Below are 15,960 nucleotides of genomic sequence, written 5' to 3'. Positions count from 1 at the left end.
GACTCCACGGCACTCTAGCCCAGGCAAGGGAGTGAGATTCTGTCTCAAAAAAAAATAGGACAGTTATGTTAGGTTACATTATTTAAAGGGATGAAGTATACATGCCATTAAAATAAACATAAACTAATTTGTCATTCAGGGTAATTCTATGAATTTTATGGGATTTTTAGAGCTGAAAAAGACCATAGGGATTGATAACTTATGCCTATATTATAAAGTTTGTAGAAAATATTCAGCAACTTTCTGATTATCACAAATATTAGATTTATCCTACTACATGAATTTTTTTACCTAAAGGTTTACAGTTCTCTATGACTCATTGGCTGGGATTCTGACCCTGAACTCAAAAGCAATCTTGCAGAAACAAACCATGCCTGAGTTACTGTGACTCAACAAAGCATAAACTGTTCTAATTTGCTTCCATTTCGAACACCATTGGTATTCAGACCATAATAAGTCATGTAAATTAATTAGCCTAATGTTAGTATAACATATAGTCTGATTTTCTTCATGCTATAAGTTAAATTTCTATAAACATTAGTGTGCAGAGGCAGAATACTTAGAACTGACCAAAGAATAAAATATCAAATCAATATTTGTCTCATGAGCTATGCACAGACGCCTTATCAATTTATCTTTCAAAATATAGTTTTAATGAAGTAGTCATTCATTGCCATATAGCTTTTTATAATGATTCTACTTTATAGAATGTTTGTTTACAGCAAAAAGGAATTTTGCAAAAAGTGTAAAAGCATTTTTAAAAGCACTTTTTCAAATTACAACGTTGCATTGATCTCTAAGTCCGTAAAGGTATGTGATACGAGATCTTTAAAGTTTCACTGCATTTCAGGATTGTTCTTGAAGAGATATTCTGCCTGCAGTTGAAAGGAAACAAAAAAGAGAAGTCAACAACTTACAAGTTATTATTAGTCATATATTTGTACTAGTAATGTTTATAATTTAAATATAAAAGTACATAAATTTTTTACTTTCAGATGAATAATGAAAATCTTAATATAAACTGTGAATGTATTAGAAACTATTTCCCCAAATAACTAGACAGACAGTTTTTATATCTCAACTGATTTTTTGTTAAAATTCAGGCATATTTTATTTTCACATTGTTATTTTTTAAAAAAATTCAATCTCTTACCAGAAAATCAATGGGATCCTCTGGTCTGACCTTACAACACTCATTCAGACCCTGCATAAGAGTTGGCATAACGTAGGTCATTAAATAGTTTCTCAGGGGAATAGACTGAGCCTCCAGCAACTCTCTTTCTTCCCTTTTCACTTCCTCTAGTCGTTTGTTCTACAAATAGAACATTTGGGGTAAAGTAAAGGTACAATCAGAAAGGGGAAAAAAAAAAAGAAAGGGGAGAACATTGTCACAGAATTCACCCCAGATACAGTTAGACACTGCTAAAAATGTTCAGCACCTTATGATAAGGATGGCATTTTCAACCCTCAGAGAAAAGATGTAAAACGCAATAAATAATGTTACAAGACAAAGGATGAACTGAGAAAAACTTTGCAACATATTATAAAAAGCTAGGGTATTATAAAAATGTCCCTTCTGCTCCTTGTCTTTTCCAGTTGGCATTTCTGACCTTGGCCCTACTGAACAGTTCCCTCTCAAGCCCCAACACTGGCAATTACCAGTGTCGGAATTCCTTGGGAATTCCTGGAATTGCTTGGGTAGGTTGAGAGGGGAGGAGTTTGTTCTAATACTGGCACAGTGGTTAAATGACAACATGATGCGGCACAATATCTTTCTATCATTTCACTGTAATCATTGAACAGCCATCATGTTCAAGATCTGTATCCCTGTCCTTATATTGCTTAATGTATATTTTTCAGTAGCGTAAGGTTGGCAAGTTAGAGAAATTGATCTCCGAAGCTCTTTCCAGGCCATATAATTTTTTTTTTTTTTGAGACAGAGTCTCACTCTTTTGCCCGGGCTAGAGTGAGTGCCGTGGCGTCAGCCTAGCTCACAGCAACCTCAAACTCCTGGGCTCAAGCCATCCTCCTGCCTCAGCCTCCCGAGTAGCTGGGACTACAGGCACGCGCCACCATGCCCAGCTAATTTTTTCTATGTATTTTTTTTTTAGTTGTCTGATTAATTTCTTTCTATTTTTAGTAGAGATGGGGTCTCGCTCTTGCTCAGGCTGGTTTCGAACTCCTGAGCTCAAACAATCCGCCCGCCTTGGCCTCCCAGAGAGCTAGGATTACAGGCGTGAGCCACTGCACCTGGCCGCTCAAGACTTCTTGAGTCATGGTCCTCAAATTTGGCTCAGAATAGATCTTTTTAAAATTATTTTACATAGTTTGGCTTTTTTTCCATTGATATTGTTATTGATACTTAGCAAATGACCATGGATACATTTTTTAAAATGGTACATATGACCAAAAAAAAAAAAAACTTGTTTGGAGTATTTGGCGACATTTTGCTATAGCAGGATGGGAAGCGGAAGTGGCCTAAGTGGCTTTGCCAGGCGCCCCTCCCCCAACACAGACTCCCACTCACGCTCACACTCACCCACTCCTCCCAGCGAGCCAGCTTCTCCGCCATCTCCACCGCCTCGTTGTGCTGGCGTTCTGCTTCCTCAGCAGCCTCCCTGGCCAGGCATTCCTCTGCAGCCTTCCGCTCCTCTTCCGCCTTTTCTTCATCTGTTAAACCATAATTTCGAGGCTCCCCAATCTCTTTGATGAGCTGTTTGATAGCAAGTCTATTCTGAGCATCTTCGAGTTTTCCTACATCTTTAAATACCGGGGGAGAGGAGATCAACACATACTTATATTCCAGGCCTGCCTGCAATTGGGAAAATTCTTTATGACTTGCTATAAACTTGTGATAGTAAATTATGTAAATTACCACATTGGGGTTTTCTTTTCTAATTGCCAGCATAGTTCAGAATTTCTTCTCTCACGGGCAAATAGCAGACCAGAGTCTGAGAGTCATGGGTAGGAAGATATGGACTTGCATCTCTGAGTCCTAGCAATCACTGCTGATTGGAGTGGGTGGATGGGGCATGGGTCGCCTCAAAAGTAATGAGCTCTCCATCCCTGGAGGTACTCAAGCAAAGACTGGGACAGTTCTTTCACTGGTTTCTACAGACGAAAGTCCTGCACTTGCTGGAGGCCGGATAGGATAACCTTGAGGTTCCTCCTGTTTTCTGTTTCTAAGGTTCAGTGATTCTGGGATACATTTTCAATTCATAAAAAATTAACCATATTAGTTAGCCTACTTGAATAGGAAAATGTCCAGACTCCAGAATATGTGACTAATGTTCATATCAAGACCAAAGAGAAGAAGAAGAAAAATGGCTTATAGATAAACGGTGAGATTTCCACAAAGTCACTGGGTTTGCCTGGAGGGTGTCTGCAGAGGACCTTACAGCAGAAGCGTTTGAACTGAGTCCCTCCAGGCTTCCCTCTGGGTAACTGCCAGCCTCTCCCCCACCCACAGCCACTGCTGCACCCACCCAGCGTCTGTGTGGCCTTGACCTAGGCTAGAGGCACCACTAGGTGCTAACATGGGAAGAGGGGCGGGGCAGAAGCAAGCCCTTAAAAAAGCAAAAAACCAGGCCGGGCACAGTGGCTCACGCCTGTAATCTTAGCTCTCTGGGAGGCCGAGGCGGGCGGATTGTTTGAGCTCAGGAGTTCGAAACCAGCCTGAGCAAGAGCGAGACCCCGTCTCTACTAAAAATAGAAAGAAATTAATCGGACAACTAAAAATATGTAGAAAAAATTAGCCGGGCATGGTGGCGCATGCCTGTAGTCCCAGCTACTCGGGAGGCTGAGGCAGGAGGATCGCTTGAGCCCAGGAGTTTGAGGTTGCTGTGAGCTAGGATGATGCCACGGCACTCCAGCCCGGGCAACACAGTGAGACTCTGTCTCAAAAAAAAAAAAAGCAAAAAACCTCTCCCTTTCTCCGTCATCGTGGTGTGTGTGTGATTTACTTCGTTTCTCACCATGTCTTCTCATGAGACTTTCAGGATCAAGCAATTCCTGGCCAGAAAACAAAAGCCAAATCATCCCATTCCCCAGTGGTTTGGATGAAAACTGGTAATAAAATCAGTTACAACTCCAAGAGAAGACACTGGAGAAAAACGAAGCTGGGTCTGTAAGGAACGGCCCGTGAGATGGTGCACATATTTATGCCGCATCTCACCATCAAGCTGAAAATGTCACCACTATCTGGACAGTTGGACACAATTTACTGGGAAAATGTTTTTCTCATTGTTTATATGCTCTGCACTAGTAAGCTGGCTCAGTAATAAATATGTGAGACCCTTTGTTTGGAAGGAAAAAAGCAAAGAAAACCTTCAAAAAACAAAGTCATATTTGGTACCTCCTTATTGCCTGACCTGTGACATTTAAATGTGTTTCTCTCTGATTCCTCTGAATAACTACAACCTTGATGTCACTAAGTGCCCTAAAACGTTTTGGGAAAGGCTCTAGTTTTGGAGAAGGGGGTCATAGGGAAGAGTTTTCACCCCAGCAATATTCCAATCCTGACACTGGAGCGGAGAACCTGCTGATCAGACCAGCGTGGGCACCTGACCAAACTGTGACCGGCAGAGTTGCCTTTCTAGGAATGTGGAATTGGACAGAGAGAGTCAAGTCCAGTTCTGGGCTTGGCTCCCAGTATAACATGGCAACTCTGGGTCTGTGGGGTGGCCTCAGTCTACCATAGGGGCCAGAGAGGAGGGAGGGAACGCTGGCTCAAAGAGAGGACGAAAGGGACATTGACAGAGAAGTAGGGTCTAGATGCAGAGAGAATGTGGCTCCCAGCACCGTTCCAGGGCCCCATTCCAGAGCCTTCTGAGGCCAGGCTGCATTCCTGGCCTTGAGACACCCTCCCCCTACTGCTATCTTTGTGACACATTTTTCCCCTTTGCTTTCACATTATCTCTCAGTTGTCACTGTGGAGATGAGGCCAAATGTCATGGGCACAGGATGAGACAGGAACACAATGACCACTCATTGATGCCTCCTCATCATTTCTGATTTTCTCAATGTTTCTCCCTGGGGACTCTCCTTATCTTTCTTTAAATAATTTTTTGGGCTTTACTGAAAAGATGACAATCACTACTCTTCTGAAATTTGTTCACAATTCTTTCCTAGTTCTCTAATTGGTGTAAACTAATTTACATATTAGAAGGTGTAGAATCCTTAGGTTTTACATATAAAACATGTTCAACATGCAGAAACATGTCCAGATGAGGGCAAAACCCAATTGCTGCTGAGGGTGCAAAAAAGAGAAGAATTTACAAATTTATAAATTGTTATTTTTATATTTCTTAATACCATATCATTTTTTTTTTTTTTTGAGACAGAGTCTCACTCTGTTGCCCGAGCTAGAGTGAGTGCCGTGGAATCAGCCTAGCTCACAGCAACCTCAAACTCCTGGGCTCAAGCAATCCTCCTGCCTCAACCTCCCGAGTAGCTGGGACTACAGGCATGCGCCACCATGCCCGGCTAATTTTTTCTATATATTTTTAGTTGTCCGATTAATTTCTTTCTATTTTTAGTTAGAGACGGGGTCTCGCTCTTGCTCAGGCTGGTTTCGAACTCCTGAGCTCAAACAATCCACCCGCCTCTACTTCCCAGAGAGCTAGGATTACAGGCATGTGCCACCGCGCCCGGCCCCGCATATCATTTTATAACTTAGTATTGGTAGTAATAACAAAGTTACCACTTGTGGAACTCCTTCCATGTGTTAGGCACTTGATGAAGTGCCTTTTTTTTTTTTTTTTGAGACAAAGTCTTGCTCTGTTGCGAAGGCTAGAGTGCAGTGGCGTCATCATAGCTCACTACAATCTCAAACTTCTGGGCTCAAGCAATCCTCCACCTCAGCCTCCCAGGTAGTTGGGACTATAGGCACATGCCACCATGCCAAGCTAATTTTTAAAAACTTTTTGTAGAGCTGAGGTCTCACTATGTTGTGCAGGGTGGTCTTAAACTCCTGGGCTCAAGCAGTCCTCCAGCCTCAGCCTCCCAAAGTGCTAGGATTACAGGCATGAGCCACCAGCCCAGCCCATATCTTATCTCTACCATATGTAACAACCCTATAAGCCTGGTTACTTTCCTATTTCACAGACAAGAAAACCGAGGCAGAGCCAATATAGAACCAGCTCTCTTGCCTCCTGCTGGCATTATCCCTTAGCTCTAAGCCTCCTACTGTTTCAGGGTCCACGTGCTCTCCCATCTGGCTGTTGAGGGTAGAAAGGAGGCCCAAAGGGTCATCCTGGCCAGTGAGCTTCCACCAGGCAGGGGCTGGTTGTTTCTCACCCAACCCAGGTGAGGAATTAGCATCAAGATCCAGAAGAGCAGAAAGGAAATTCAGGGGTTCACCAAGCCAAGGGGAGTTTTAGAAACAGCTACGTGCCAGGGCACAGGAGATTTGGAGCCAGGAACGATAATGATGATGAGGATAATGCAAGACCATATTTACTGAGTGCCGCCTGGTGTGTGCTAAGCTCTGAGTTATGTGTTTACAGGAAACAAGGAGGAGTGTCATGAAGCGCTATTTGCTTTTCTGGGTAGCTATGGGGGTGGGCTGGCCGGTCTAAAGGCCAGGAGGGCATCTGTGAAGAGCACCAGTAACCAGCAATATGATAGGGACAGAACGCTGCCCCCAAGGAACCTGCAGGAATGGCCCAAAGCAGCCGGCAGCAAAAACACACTTCTTTGAAATGTCCTTCAAAAAATATGCCAATTTGTCATATGAATGCATACCATATCTGTATGTTTTCATGGAATAATAACACCTTCCCACCACCAAATCCCCATGTACAGTGACTCCCCAGGAGCATGCCCTGTTCGTCCTGTGGTTGCCTGCGCCCTGGCACGTGGTTCACTCCCCACCCTCCCTCAGCCCCATGATCCCAGTTCCACATGCACCAGGGTTCGTTGGGGGAGGCGGTTCTGGCTCCCAACATTCACCTTATCCCTGAATTCATTTCATACCCATGTGTATCGGGTGGATTTCAATTTCATCAAAATAGTTGAAGACAGTCTCATCTTCAGTATTGATGTCCCGGTAGTTGCTCAGAGCCCGGAGGAATCGGTCCTGGCTGTAGTGCGTCCCCGCCACGACGGTCTCAGGAAGGTTTATCACCCGCTCCTTCAGAAACTCGTCGGAAGCATCCAGCGCACAGACGAATTCTGGGGAGAAGGAGAAGCTCCAGAGTTGGCACAATACAGTGGAGCTAGCTAGAAGGGTGCTGGAGAACCCAAACGGTGAATGTCTGGTTACCAGCTGGGACCTCCTGTTGCCACAAATGGCCTGTCAAACTGGCCTTCTTGCTGCCTCTCCTGGAGGATAAATACATGTAAATCATCACGTTTCCAGAGACCACCCTGTGAAACCCAACCAATTGTTATTTTGTACAATCTCTTTTCCTTCCTTCCTTCCCTTCTTCCTTCCTTCCTTCCTTCCTTCCTTCCTTCCAATAAAAGCAGAAGAAATAAATAGCAAATCTCTGACAACCCTGTGATATCAATGGCTTCCTGGTCAATCCTTCCAATACAATTATCCACAGGCTTCCAAAAAGACAGTCATGGCTACGAGCAAACTGCTTTGATGGCCAGTTTGCGAGCAAACTGCTTTGATGGCCAGTTTGCCAAATTAATAAAAGTGGGACTCCCCTTGGAATTTAATTTCCACGGGTCCATCTCTTTCCTCACTTAATGCCATTGGCCATGAAACATTTATGTTCAATACAACAGGGTCAGCGTTTATCAAATTTAACACACAGATCATATTAATGATGGTGATCATTTTACCCACCTGCGATTTTCTTTTAAACTATAAAAGTAAATGTTTCTCCAGCTTCTAGTACAAATTCAATGGGTATATGTTGAGTGAATGAAGAGATTAAAATGTGCATGAGTGAAATAAACTTTCCAAGGGTGGTTGCTATTCTCAGGTGTTCTCAACAGCAGGACCAGAGTACACTGGTGCCTAGATCAGTGTCCAGGTGCATTGCAAATATCTTGCTACCTATTAGAGCCCAACAAAACTTGGGAATAATTTGATTTTTACTCTAAAATTGTATTGGTTGAGCACATAATAATGCCATTGTCATTTAGATACATTCTAATAAGCTTTCTTCGGGAGGTAAGAAAGGTAAGTGTACTACAGAGAGCCCAGAGAAAGATGCACCCATGAGGGATGTGGAAAGCACGTGAACATCATCTACCATGTGTGTTAACACTGAAAACAAGGGCTGAACACTGAGCATGTGGAATAAAATTCTATAAATCCACAATGGTCTGGCCTGCTCTGCTCTTCTTTGACCATTGGATTTTCATGATCTCCATGAATAGCTAGATTTTGAAAAGGAAGAGAAACATCTGAACCCCCAAATGCTCATATAGTACTGAAATCAAAATTATGTCAATAAATTCGCTGGAAATTGAATTTGTTTAAGCTCCATGATGTCAGACGTCTAGATGAATATTTATTTATTTTCAAAAGACAGGGTCTTGCTATGTTGCCCAGGCTGGCCTCGAACTCGTGGGTTCAAGCAATCCTCCTGCCTCAGCCTCCTGAGTACCAGCTGGGACTACAGGTGCGCACCACTGTACCCTAGATGAAATTGTATTAATTATATTAATGACCTAGTAATTTCAAAATATAATATTATATCTTTTTTTTCCAGAGTGATTGGGAGTTGGAAGATTCCAGTTAATCAAATATTGCAAATGCAAACATCTTTGGTTTTCCGATTTTAAAAGAATTTTAATATGATAAAATATACTTCCCTCTAAATGAATTTTTTTAAATGTCCATTCATTCTCTTTATGATTCAGGGAGAACTTCAGGATTTTGCAGTATCTCAAGATAATTATTCGGAATATCTATTGTCGCTGTACTGGCTCACTGTGGATAGCAAGTAATAGATTTCTGCTTGGTGACATTGTACATAGCAAGGAGGTCCCTGTATGTGGCTGTCTGGAGTCATGTGAAAGTCTATGTTTTAATGAATGTTCCCAAATTCATCATGTAGATATAACTTTAAACTGGTCTCCATCAACTAGGAGATCTGAAAGAATCAAACTGGATATAGGCTAATAGCAGAGGTAAAATACAATGACTGATCAAGGACAGAATACCACCTAGAACTGGATGACCATAGAGTGGAATGTTTCATCACTCAAATCAAGCACGGATGCTTGTATTAATCATATTTTTTCATTATCTGGAGGAGGGCCTTACAGAACTGGGGCAAGACTGCCCCTCTCAGGGCTAGCGAACACCTAAAGTTAGTAAGCAAATGCTTGGGAGAATGCCTCTCGTATGCAAGCCACCCACCTCCTTTATCTAACTCTCATACACCAAGCCAGTATTTCCCTTGCCCTAAATCATCCCAGGATGAAGCACCAGGCACCTAGAGACCTCCCACAAAGCTCACACTAGCCAGTCCTAAGCCGTTTACTCTGGCCTGCCTTGCCTTTCCTGCAGAAACCCCAATAAAGACTTTGGCATAGACCTTCCCAGCGCTCCAACTTCTGCCTACTGAGCAAACCTGGAGCTCCCCACGTGGCCTTCATGGCATGATGTTCCTCCTTCTCTTGGGAAATGTAAGCAATAAATTCTTCTTTCAATGGCATTGACCTGTCTGTGTCCTCACTCAGTGACCTCCATCAATTAAAATCCAACAGGTGCAAATGAGACAATGCTCTGATTTCTTTTAGGAAGATAGAAAATAAAGACAATTTCTGGAAAGAGGGTGATTTACTAACAACAGACTGGGGTGGGGAACCCGTAGCCTTGAGGCCACATATAGTCTTCTGGATCCTTGGGTGCAGCCTTTTGACTGAATCCAAATTTTACAAAACAAATACTTTTAATAAAGGGATTTGTTCTTTGAAGTTTGGATTTGGTCGAGGGGCCACACTTGGAGATCTGGAGGGCCACGTGTGGCCTTGAGGCCGCAGGTTCCCCACCACGGCGATTCTGTCCAACAAAGAGAGGGCAGCCCAGTGGACTATGCCTGAGAATCGTTGCTCACTTTACCTGTGTGGCTCCATCTCCTGTCTTTCACTAACTCTGTGTTCTGGCGGCAGTGCAGTGTAGAGACCTGAGTCTGAATTTCAGTTCTCCCATTTACCAGTGAAGTGGACTTGGATAAATCCCTGGGCTTCAGCTTCTGGATCGGGTAGACACGGGTGTAATTCCTGCCTTGCAGGATTGTAGAAGGGCTCAGCGAGTGCCTGGCGCAGGACACATTGTTAGTTGAGCTGAAATGTATCCAGTTACCTCAGAGGAAACGTTATGATTTACCATGGAGTTTGCAATGAGTGAATATTGCCCAGGAGTGATAAACTCTCATAAACTGGACAGACTTGCTCATTTAGAGTAATCAAATTTACTTTTTCACTTTGAGGCATATATTTAAATTAATGGGAAATCTGAGACAATCCATCTCTTTGACATTTCACGTTTCTGCCGCTGGTTTCAGAGCTCACAGGCAAACGGGCACTATCCATCCCCAAGGATGACTGCTATCTGGGGGTCTCAGGGCTTCCAGAAGCTTTTCTGCAAGCTGTGTCTGGACCAAGAGGAGGAGATGATTATAGGCACAAACTTGACACCTGCGAGCAGATCCTTGTTAGTTACAGCCTTGTGCTAAGTTGCTGAAAACAGCTGTTCTTGTATTGACCACATGACTCAAAATAAATGATGCCCTGTGAATACACCTCATGCAAACTGACGAAAAACAACACTTTCTAACGTTCTTGGAAAGGTCACAAGAAATGCCTGCTCAGCACCAAGTAAATCCTGTTGCCTAGGACAAGCTGTTTATGCTTTGCTTTCAAGAGTGCTTTGTGATATGCTCTTTTTTTTTTCTGTCTTTATTATTTTCTTTCTTTTTTTTTTGTTTAGTTTTTTTTCCCTTCTGAAAGTAGTGAAAGTGATATACTCTCATAGAACAAAACTGCTGCAGAGTTAACAGTGAACCGAAAAGCTTCTTACCTGCCCAGTCTCAGTTCAGGGTCTGAATGTCTTCTGGAAAAGATGATGGCATCACTAGTACCAAAAACAGGGTGAAGAAGGGGCTGCAGTGGCCCAGTCCCTGGTGGTCTGACCAACCGACCAAGAAGTCAAACCATCAACAGGTTTGCTGCCTTTTGCTTTGTTCCAGGATAGAGCAGCAGAAACAAATGCTCTCACAGGGATTTCTCTTCATCCCGCAACTTTAGTATCCCTGATGTTTAACCCCAGTGCATTATGTAGTTTGCAAGTTTTGTGCCTAAGCGTATCTTTTTCATTTTTTTCTAAAAAAAGAAAAATCTACTTTATTTAACTCAAAAAGATTGTTTTGCGCTGAAGAAATATTGAACAGCACTCCTCCTTTAAATGTGATATTGGAGAAATATCTTGAACTTACCAGGTATAATTAACTTATCATAGGGAGATATTTTGCCTCTGGCTTCTTCTTCCTCCTCCTCATCATCCTCTAATAAAACAAAATATTCATCATCATGTTTATTAACATGTTACTACTATGGATTACAGCAAAAAATTCAAATATCTCAAGTAGCAATCACTAATGAAAACTAGCCATAAATAGAACATTTATTTTAGAAATAGTCCCACAACCTAAATGTGAATTGACAGATGAATGATACAGAAAATACAGTATATATATCCGACAGAATACTATTCAGCCTTAAAAAAGAAGGAAATCCTGCCATACGTGACAATAAGGACGAGTCTTGGGGACATGATGCTAAGTGAAATAAGTCAGTCACAGGATAAATATATGAGTCCACTTATATAAGGTACTTAGAGTAGTCACATTCATAGAATGAAAAGCAGAGTGGTGGTTGCCAGGGGCCGAGGAGAGGGAGAAAGAGTTAGGCATGGAGGCATGCCTAACAGGCATGGAGTAGTAATCCAGCAAGATGAACAAGCTCTCCCGACCCGATGAACACAGCACCTATAGTCAGTAATAATTTGTTAAAAGGGTAGATCTCATGTTGAGTTTGTGCCACAGTAAAATAAAATAAAATAAATTTAAAAAAAATTTAAAGTCTGGAAAAAGGAAAAAGGAAAAAAATTGGTATATAGTCTCACATCTGAAAAAAAAAAAGAAAAAAGATGCACCTAATAAAAAGTGAGCTGAGATTCAAAAATAAATAGTCTCTCCAAGTTTTTGTTTCTTTTCATTGAGTGACTATTTCCCTGAACAATAAAGTTGCAATTTATCTGGCTGTAAATACTCAAAATGAAGGGAACACTCAAACTTACGATTGAAAAGATCTTTTGCTTGATCATAGGTCTTTGGGAATCCATCCAAAATGTAACCTTGATTCCTGCAAGGCATTGATTTTAGCTTTTCTTTCACAAATCTAATTATATATTGATCTTCTATTCGGCCTGATAAGAAGAAAAAATATATTACTGTGGAGTCACATTCTACATGAGGGTTATGCTCTAAAGATATCTTAAAAATTGTTGTGTAGTCAAAGGTACTATTGGAAATCCCTATTTTGCCCTTAAAGTAAAAAATATGTGATTTTGTATTTTTGGTTTTTTTGGGTTTCTTTGAGACAGAGTCTCACTCTGTTGCCTGGGCTAGAGTGCTGTGGCGTCAGCGTAGCTCACAGCAACCTCAAACTCCTGGGCTCAAGCAATCCTCCTGCCTCAGCCTCCCGAGTAGCTGGGACTACAGGCATGTGCCACCATGCCCGGCTAATTTTTTTCTATATATTTTTAGATGTCCAGCTAATTTCTTTCTATTTTTTTTAGTAGAGACGGGGTCTCGCTCTTGCTCAGGCTGGTCCCGAACTCCTGAGCGCAAAGGATCCGCATGCCTTGGCCTCCCAGAGTGCTAGGATTATAGGCGTGAGCCACTGCGCCCGGCCTGATTTTGTATTTTGAACATGACATGTGAATTCTAATGCACAATAAAGTGGGAGAACACGACAAGCTTTTCTACAAGAAAGAACACATGAAAATGCTGATGCTTGCATTTCAAAATGTTCTTCTGGGCCAGGTGCGGTCACATGCCTGGAATCCTAGCACTCTGAGAGGTCATGGCAGGAGGATTGCTTGAGCTTAGGAATTTGAGACTGAGCAAAAGTGAGACCTTGTTTCTACAAAAAAATAAAAAATTTAACTAGGCGTGGTGGCAAGTGCCGGTAGTCCCAGCTACTTGGGAAGCTGAGGCAGGAGGATCACTTGAGCCCAGGAGTTTGAGGTTGCTGTGAGCTACAATGATACCACTGCACACTACCTGTGACAACAGAGCAAGACTGTCTCCAAAAAAAAAAAAAGTTCTTCTGTAATCACAACTTTGGGATGACATTGACTGAAGAGTAAGTGGAGTAATGCAGAGAGCTTGTAGGATTTACTCAATTATGTTTTGATATTTCACCTCTATAGCCTTAATATGCAATAATAAATGCTTCTGTTGTGAGAATTGTGTGAGATAGTGTTCATGTGTGTTGCTAGTACATGATTTATTAAAAGTAGGTGCTCAATAAATATTTACTAGATCCAAATAACAATCAAACTTGACCTGACCCTCAAAGCCACTTTTCTCTTTAAAGCTGCAAAAAAGAACCTGGCCCTCTGCTCCCTGTCTTTTCCAGTTAGCCTTTCTGACCTTGGCCCTACTGGACAGCTCCCTCTCAAGCCCCAACACTAGCAATAACCAGTGTCCAAATTCCTTGGGAATTCCTGGCATTGCTTGGGTAGGTCGAGGGAAGAGGAGCTTGTTCTAAAATTGGCAGGATGGTTCAAAGACAACAAGATGCGGCTCTACCACAATACCCTCCTGTCATTGCATGGTAATTACTGAACAGCCATCGCGTTCAAGATACAGCCCTGTCCTTACGCTACTTACCGTATATATTACAGTAATATAAACTTGGCAAGTTAGACGTACTGACCTCTGAAGCTTTTGCCAGAGTATGTACTATATTTTTAATTTATCAATGGGTCTATACATAATGTAAAATAAATAATCTGGGGCCTCTTTTTATCATTCTATTAATGACAATAAATGATCTAATTAAAACATCTCTCCTTTCCTCTGCCTTTCAGGGTCACACAAACCAATAGGCAGTCATGGATTCGGTAAATAATTGTGTCTTTCAGAAATTTAAATATTATGGTTGAGACAAAAAAAATGATAAAAGGTGTTATTCAACATAATGAAATTCCTCCAAATGATTTTACATTACTTCCCAGTAAGGTTCACAGTGGTGCAAAGACACGAAGCCAAATAAAAAATGTCAAGGGATTCACTAACATTAAAACACTGGTTTTACTTAAGCGGTCTATTTCCATTTTTCAAAAGCTTTGTTGTTAAGGAAAAGGCGCATAATCAGAAATCCAGCTGAGGTCTCCTTGAACACACCCCTGGGTTTATTTCAGGCTCTGAGCTTAATTCATTCATTTCCGCTTGATTCAGAACGAAAGTGTTCAGTAATGAAGAAGGGAGTCCTAGGAGCAGTTTTTGGTATTAATGGAATGCTTTAGAGGCATCACTGAGTACACAAAGGGCCAAGCCCAAATGCCTTTCTCTAGAGAACTGTGACCTCTTAGAGACAATCCTATGACCTTTGGCCTCTGTGGCAGGTGACTGCCCCTTTCTGTTTTAAAAGGAGCACAGACCTCCTAGATAGCTTTTTTAAAGTCACCCTCCCTTTTTTGTTTAATTGTAGGCCTAACTTTCAAATACTACTTAAAATAGTATTTGTAATACTATTTGTAAATAGTAATGATGATATTTAAAATGTTAATATTAACCCATATTCATAAGTATTAAAACACGGTTTAAAATAGATAGCTGTTCCCGTGGACCAGTGGTGGGAACATGAGGTGATACATTTGGGATTACAGCTTGGGTTCTGTCACCCCATCCACAGGAAACTAGTTTTTAACTGCCAACTACCAAAGAGTAAGCAGCAATTTCAAAAAGAAAAAGCAATCCAAAACGTACACACGTTTATACGCAATCTGCCTTATGGGAGAAGTCACCCCTTTCCTTTTTCTTTGTAGAAACAGAAGCAAGAATGTTCCATTTGGCTCCCAGTTTGAACTTGGTAAATAAATGTAGCTTAGAACTAGAATTGTCAGGCAGGAGTGGTGGCTCACGCCTGTAATCCTAGCACTCTGGGAGGCCGAGGTGGGAGGCTCACTTGAGGCCAGGAGCTCAAGACCAGCCTGAGCAAGAGTGAGACTCTGTCTCTACAAAAAATAGAAAAATTAGCTGGGTGTTGTGGTGTGCACCTGTAGTCCCAGCTACTCGGGAGGCTGAGGCAGGAGAATCAAGTGAGCCCAGGAGTTTGAGGTTGCTGTGAGCTATGATGATGCCACTGCACTCTAGCCCCAGTGACAGAGCAAGACTCTGTCTCAAAAAAAAAACCTAGAAGTGTCAGTGCAGTTGTTCTTTAGGATAATTAAGAATGAAACAAAGTGAGTGGCTCTTCACTCCGTTTACTGGAGCAATGTGTGAAATTCCATGTGTTTGCTGAGGTATAAGATTAAAAAATCTACATCTCATCCAGGCAGTTTGATATTTGGGGTAAGTGTGTCTAAATCTGAGCATGTATCCTTAAACAGATCAGGAAGGAATAACATAAGCAGAAGCAAAAGATGGCTCTTGGAAGAAGAGAATTTCTTGGAAGAAATTTGGAATCTTCAATTTGATCTAATATGGATACATGTTAATCTTCAAAAATCTTTCATATTACACTAATTTATTGAGACTACTGTGTATTGAATTTTGCAATTTAAAACTAAGTAAGGCACAATAGACTTGTTTAAAATATTTTACTTCGGCTGGGCGCGGTGGCTCACACCTGTAATCCTAGCACTCTGGGAGGCCGAGGCGGGAGGATTGCTTGAGCTCAGGAGTTCGAGACCAACCTGAGCAAGAGCAAGACCCGTCTCTATTATAAATAGAAAGAAATTAGCCAAACAACTAAAAA

General features: G+C 41.8%; 1 protein-coding gene and 1 pseudogene across 1 annotated transcript in view; one reads left to right on the top strand and one right to left on the bottom strand.

Moving 5' to 3' along the window:
- Nucleotides 1-836: 836 nt before the first annotated feature.
- The window catches only part of AK7 (adenylate kinase 7), a 90,253-nt gene continuing 75,129 nt past the window's right edge, over nucleotides 837-15,960 (bottom strand). Inside the window, exons 12-17 of the mRNA XM_012650077.1 lie at nucleotides 12,269-12,397; nucleotides 11,406-11,474; nucleotides 6,976-7,173; nucleotides 2,540-2,760; nucleotides 1,154-1,312; nucleotides 837-875 (exon numbers count right to left, since the gene is read on the bottom strand). Of these exons, the coding sequence (XP_012505531.1) occupies nucleotides 837-875; nucleotides 1,154-1,312; nucleotides 2,540-2,760; nucleotides 6,976-7,173; nucleotides 11,406-11,474; nucleotides 12,269-12,397 (815 nt within the window). The remainder of the gene's footprint in view (nucleotides 876-1,153; nucleotides 1,313-2,539; nucleotides 2,761-6,975; nucleotides 7,174-11,405; nucleotides 11,475-12,268; nucleotides 12,398-15,960) is intronic.
- LOC105814971 lies at nucleotides 3,976-4,130 on the top strand (annotated as a pseudogene).

The sequence above is a fragment of the Propithecus coquereli genome, unplaced genomic scaffold (assembly GCF_000956105.1).
Source record: "Propithecus coquereli isolate 6110/MARCELLA unplaced genomic scaffold, Pcoq_1.0 Scaffold310, whole genome shotgun sequence".
In the NCBI taxonomy this organism is placed as follows: Eukaryota; Metazoa; Chordata; class Mammalia; order Primates; family Indriidae; genus Propithecus; species Propithecus coquereli.
This window is presented reverse-complemented; position numbering and strand designations above follow the sequence as displayed.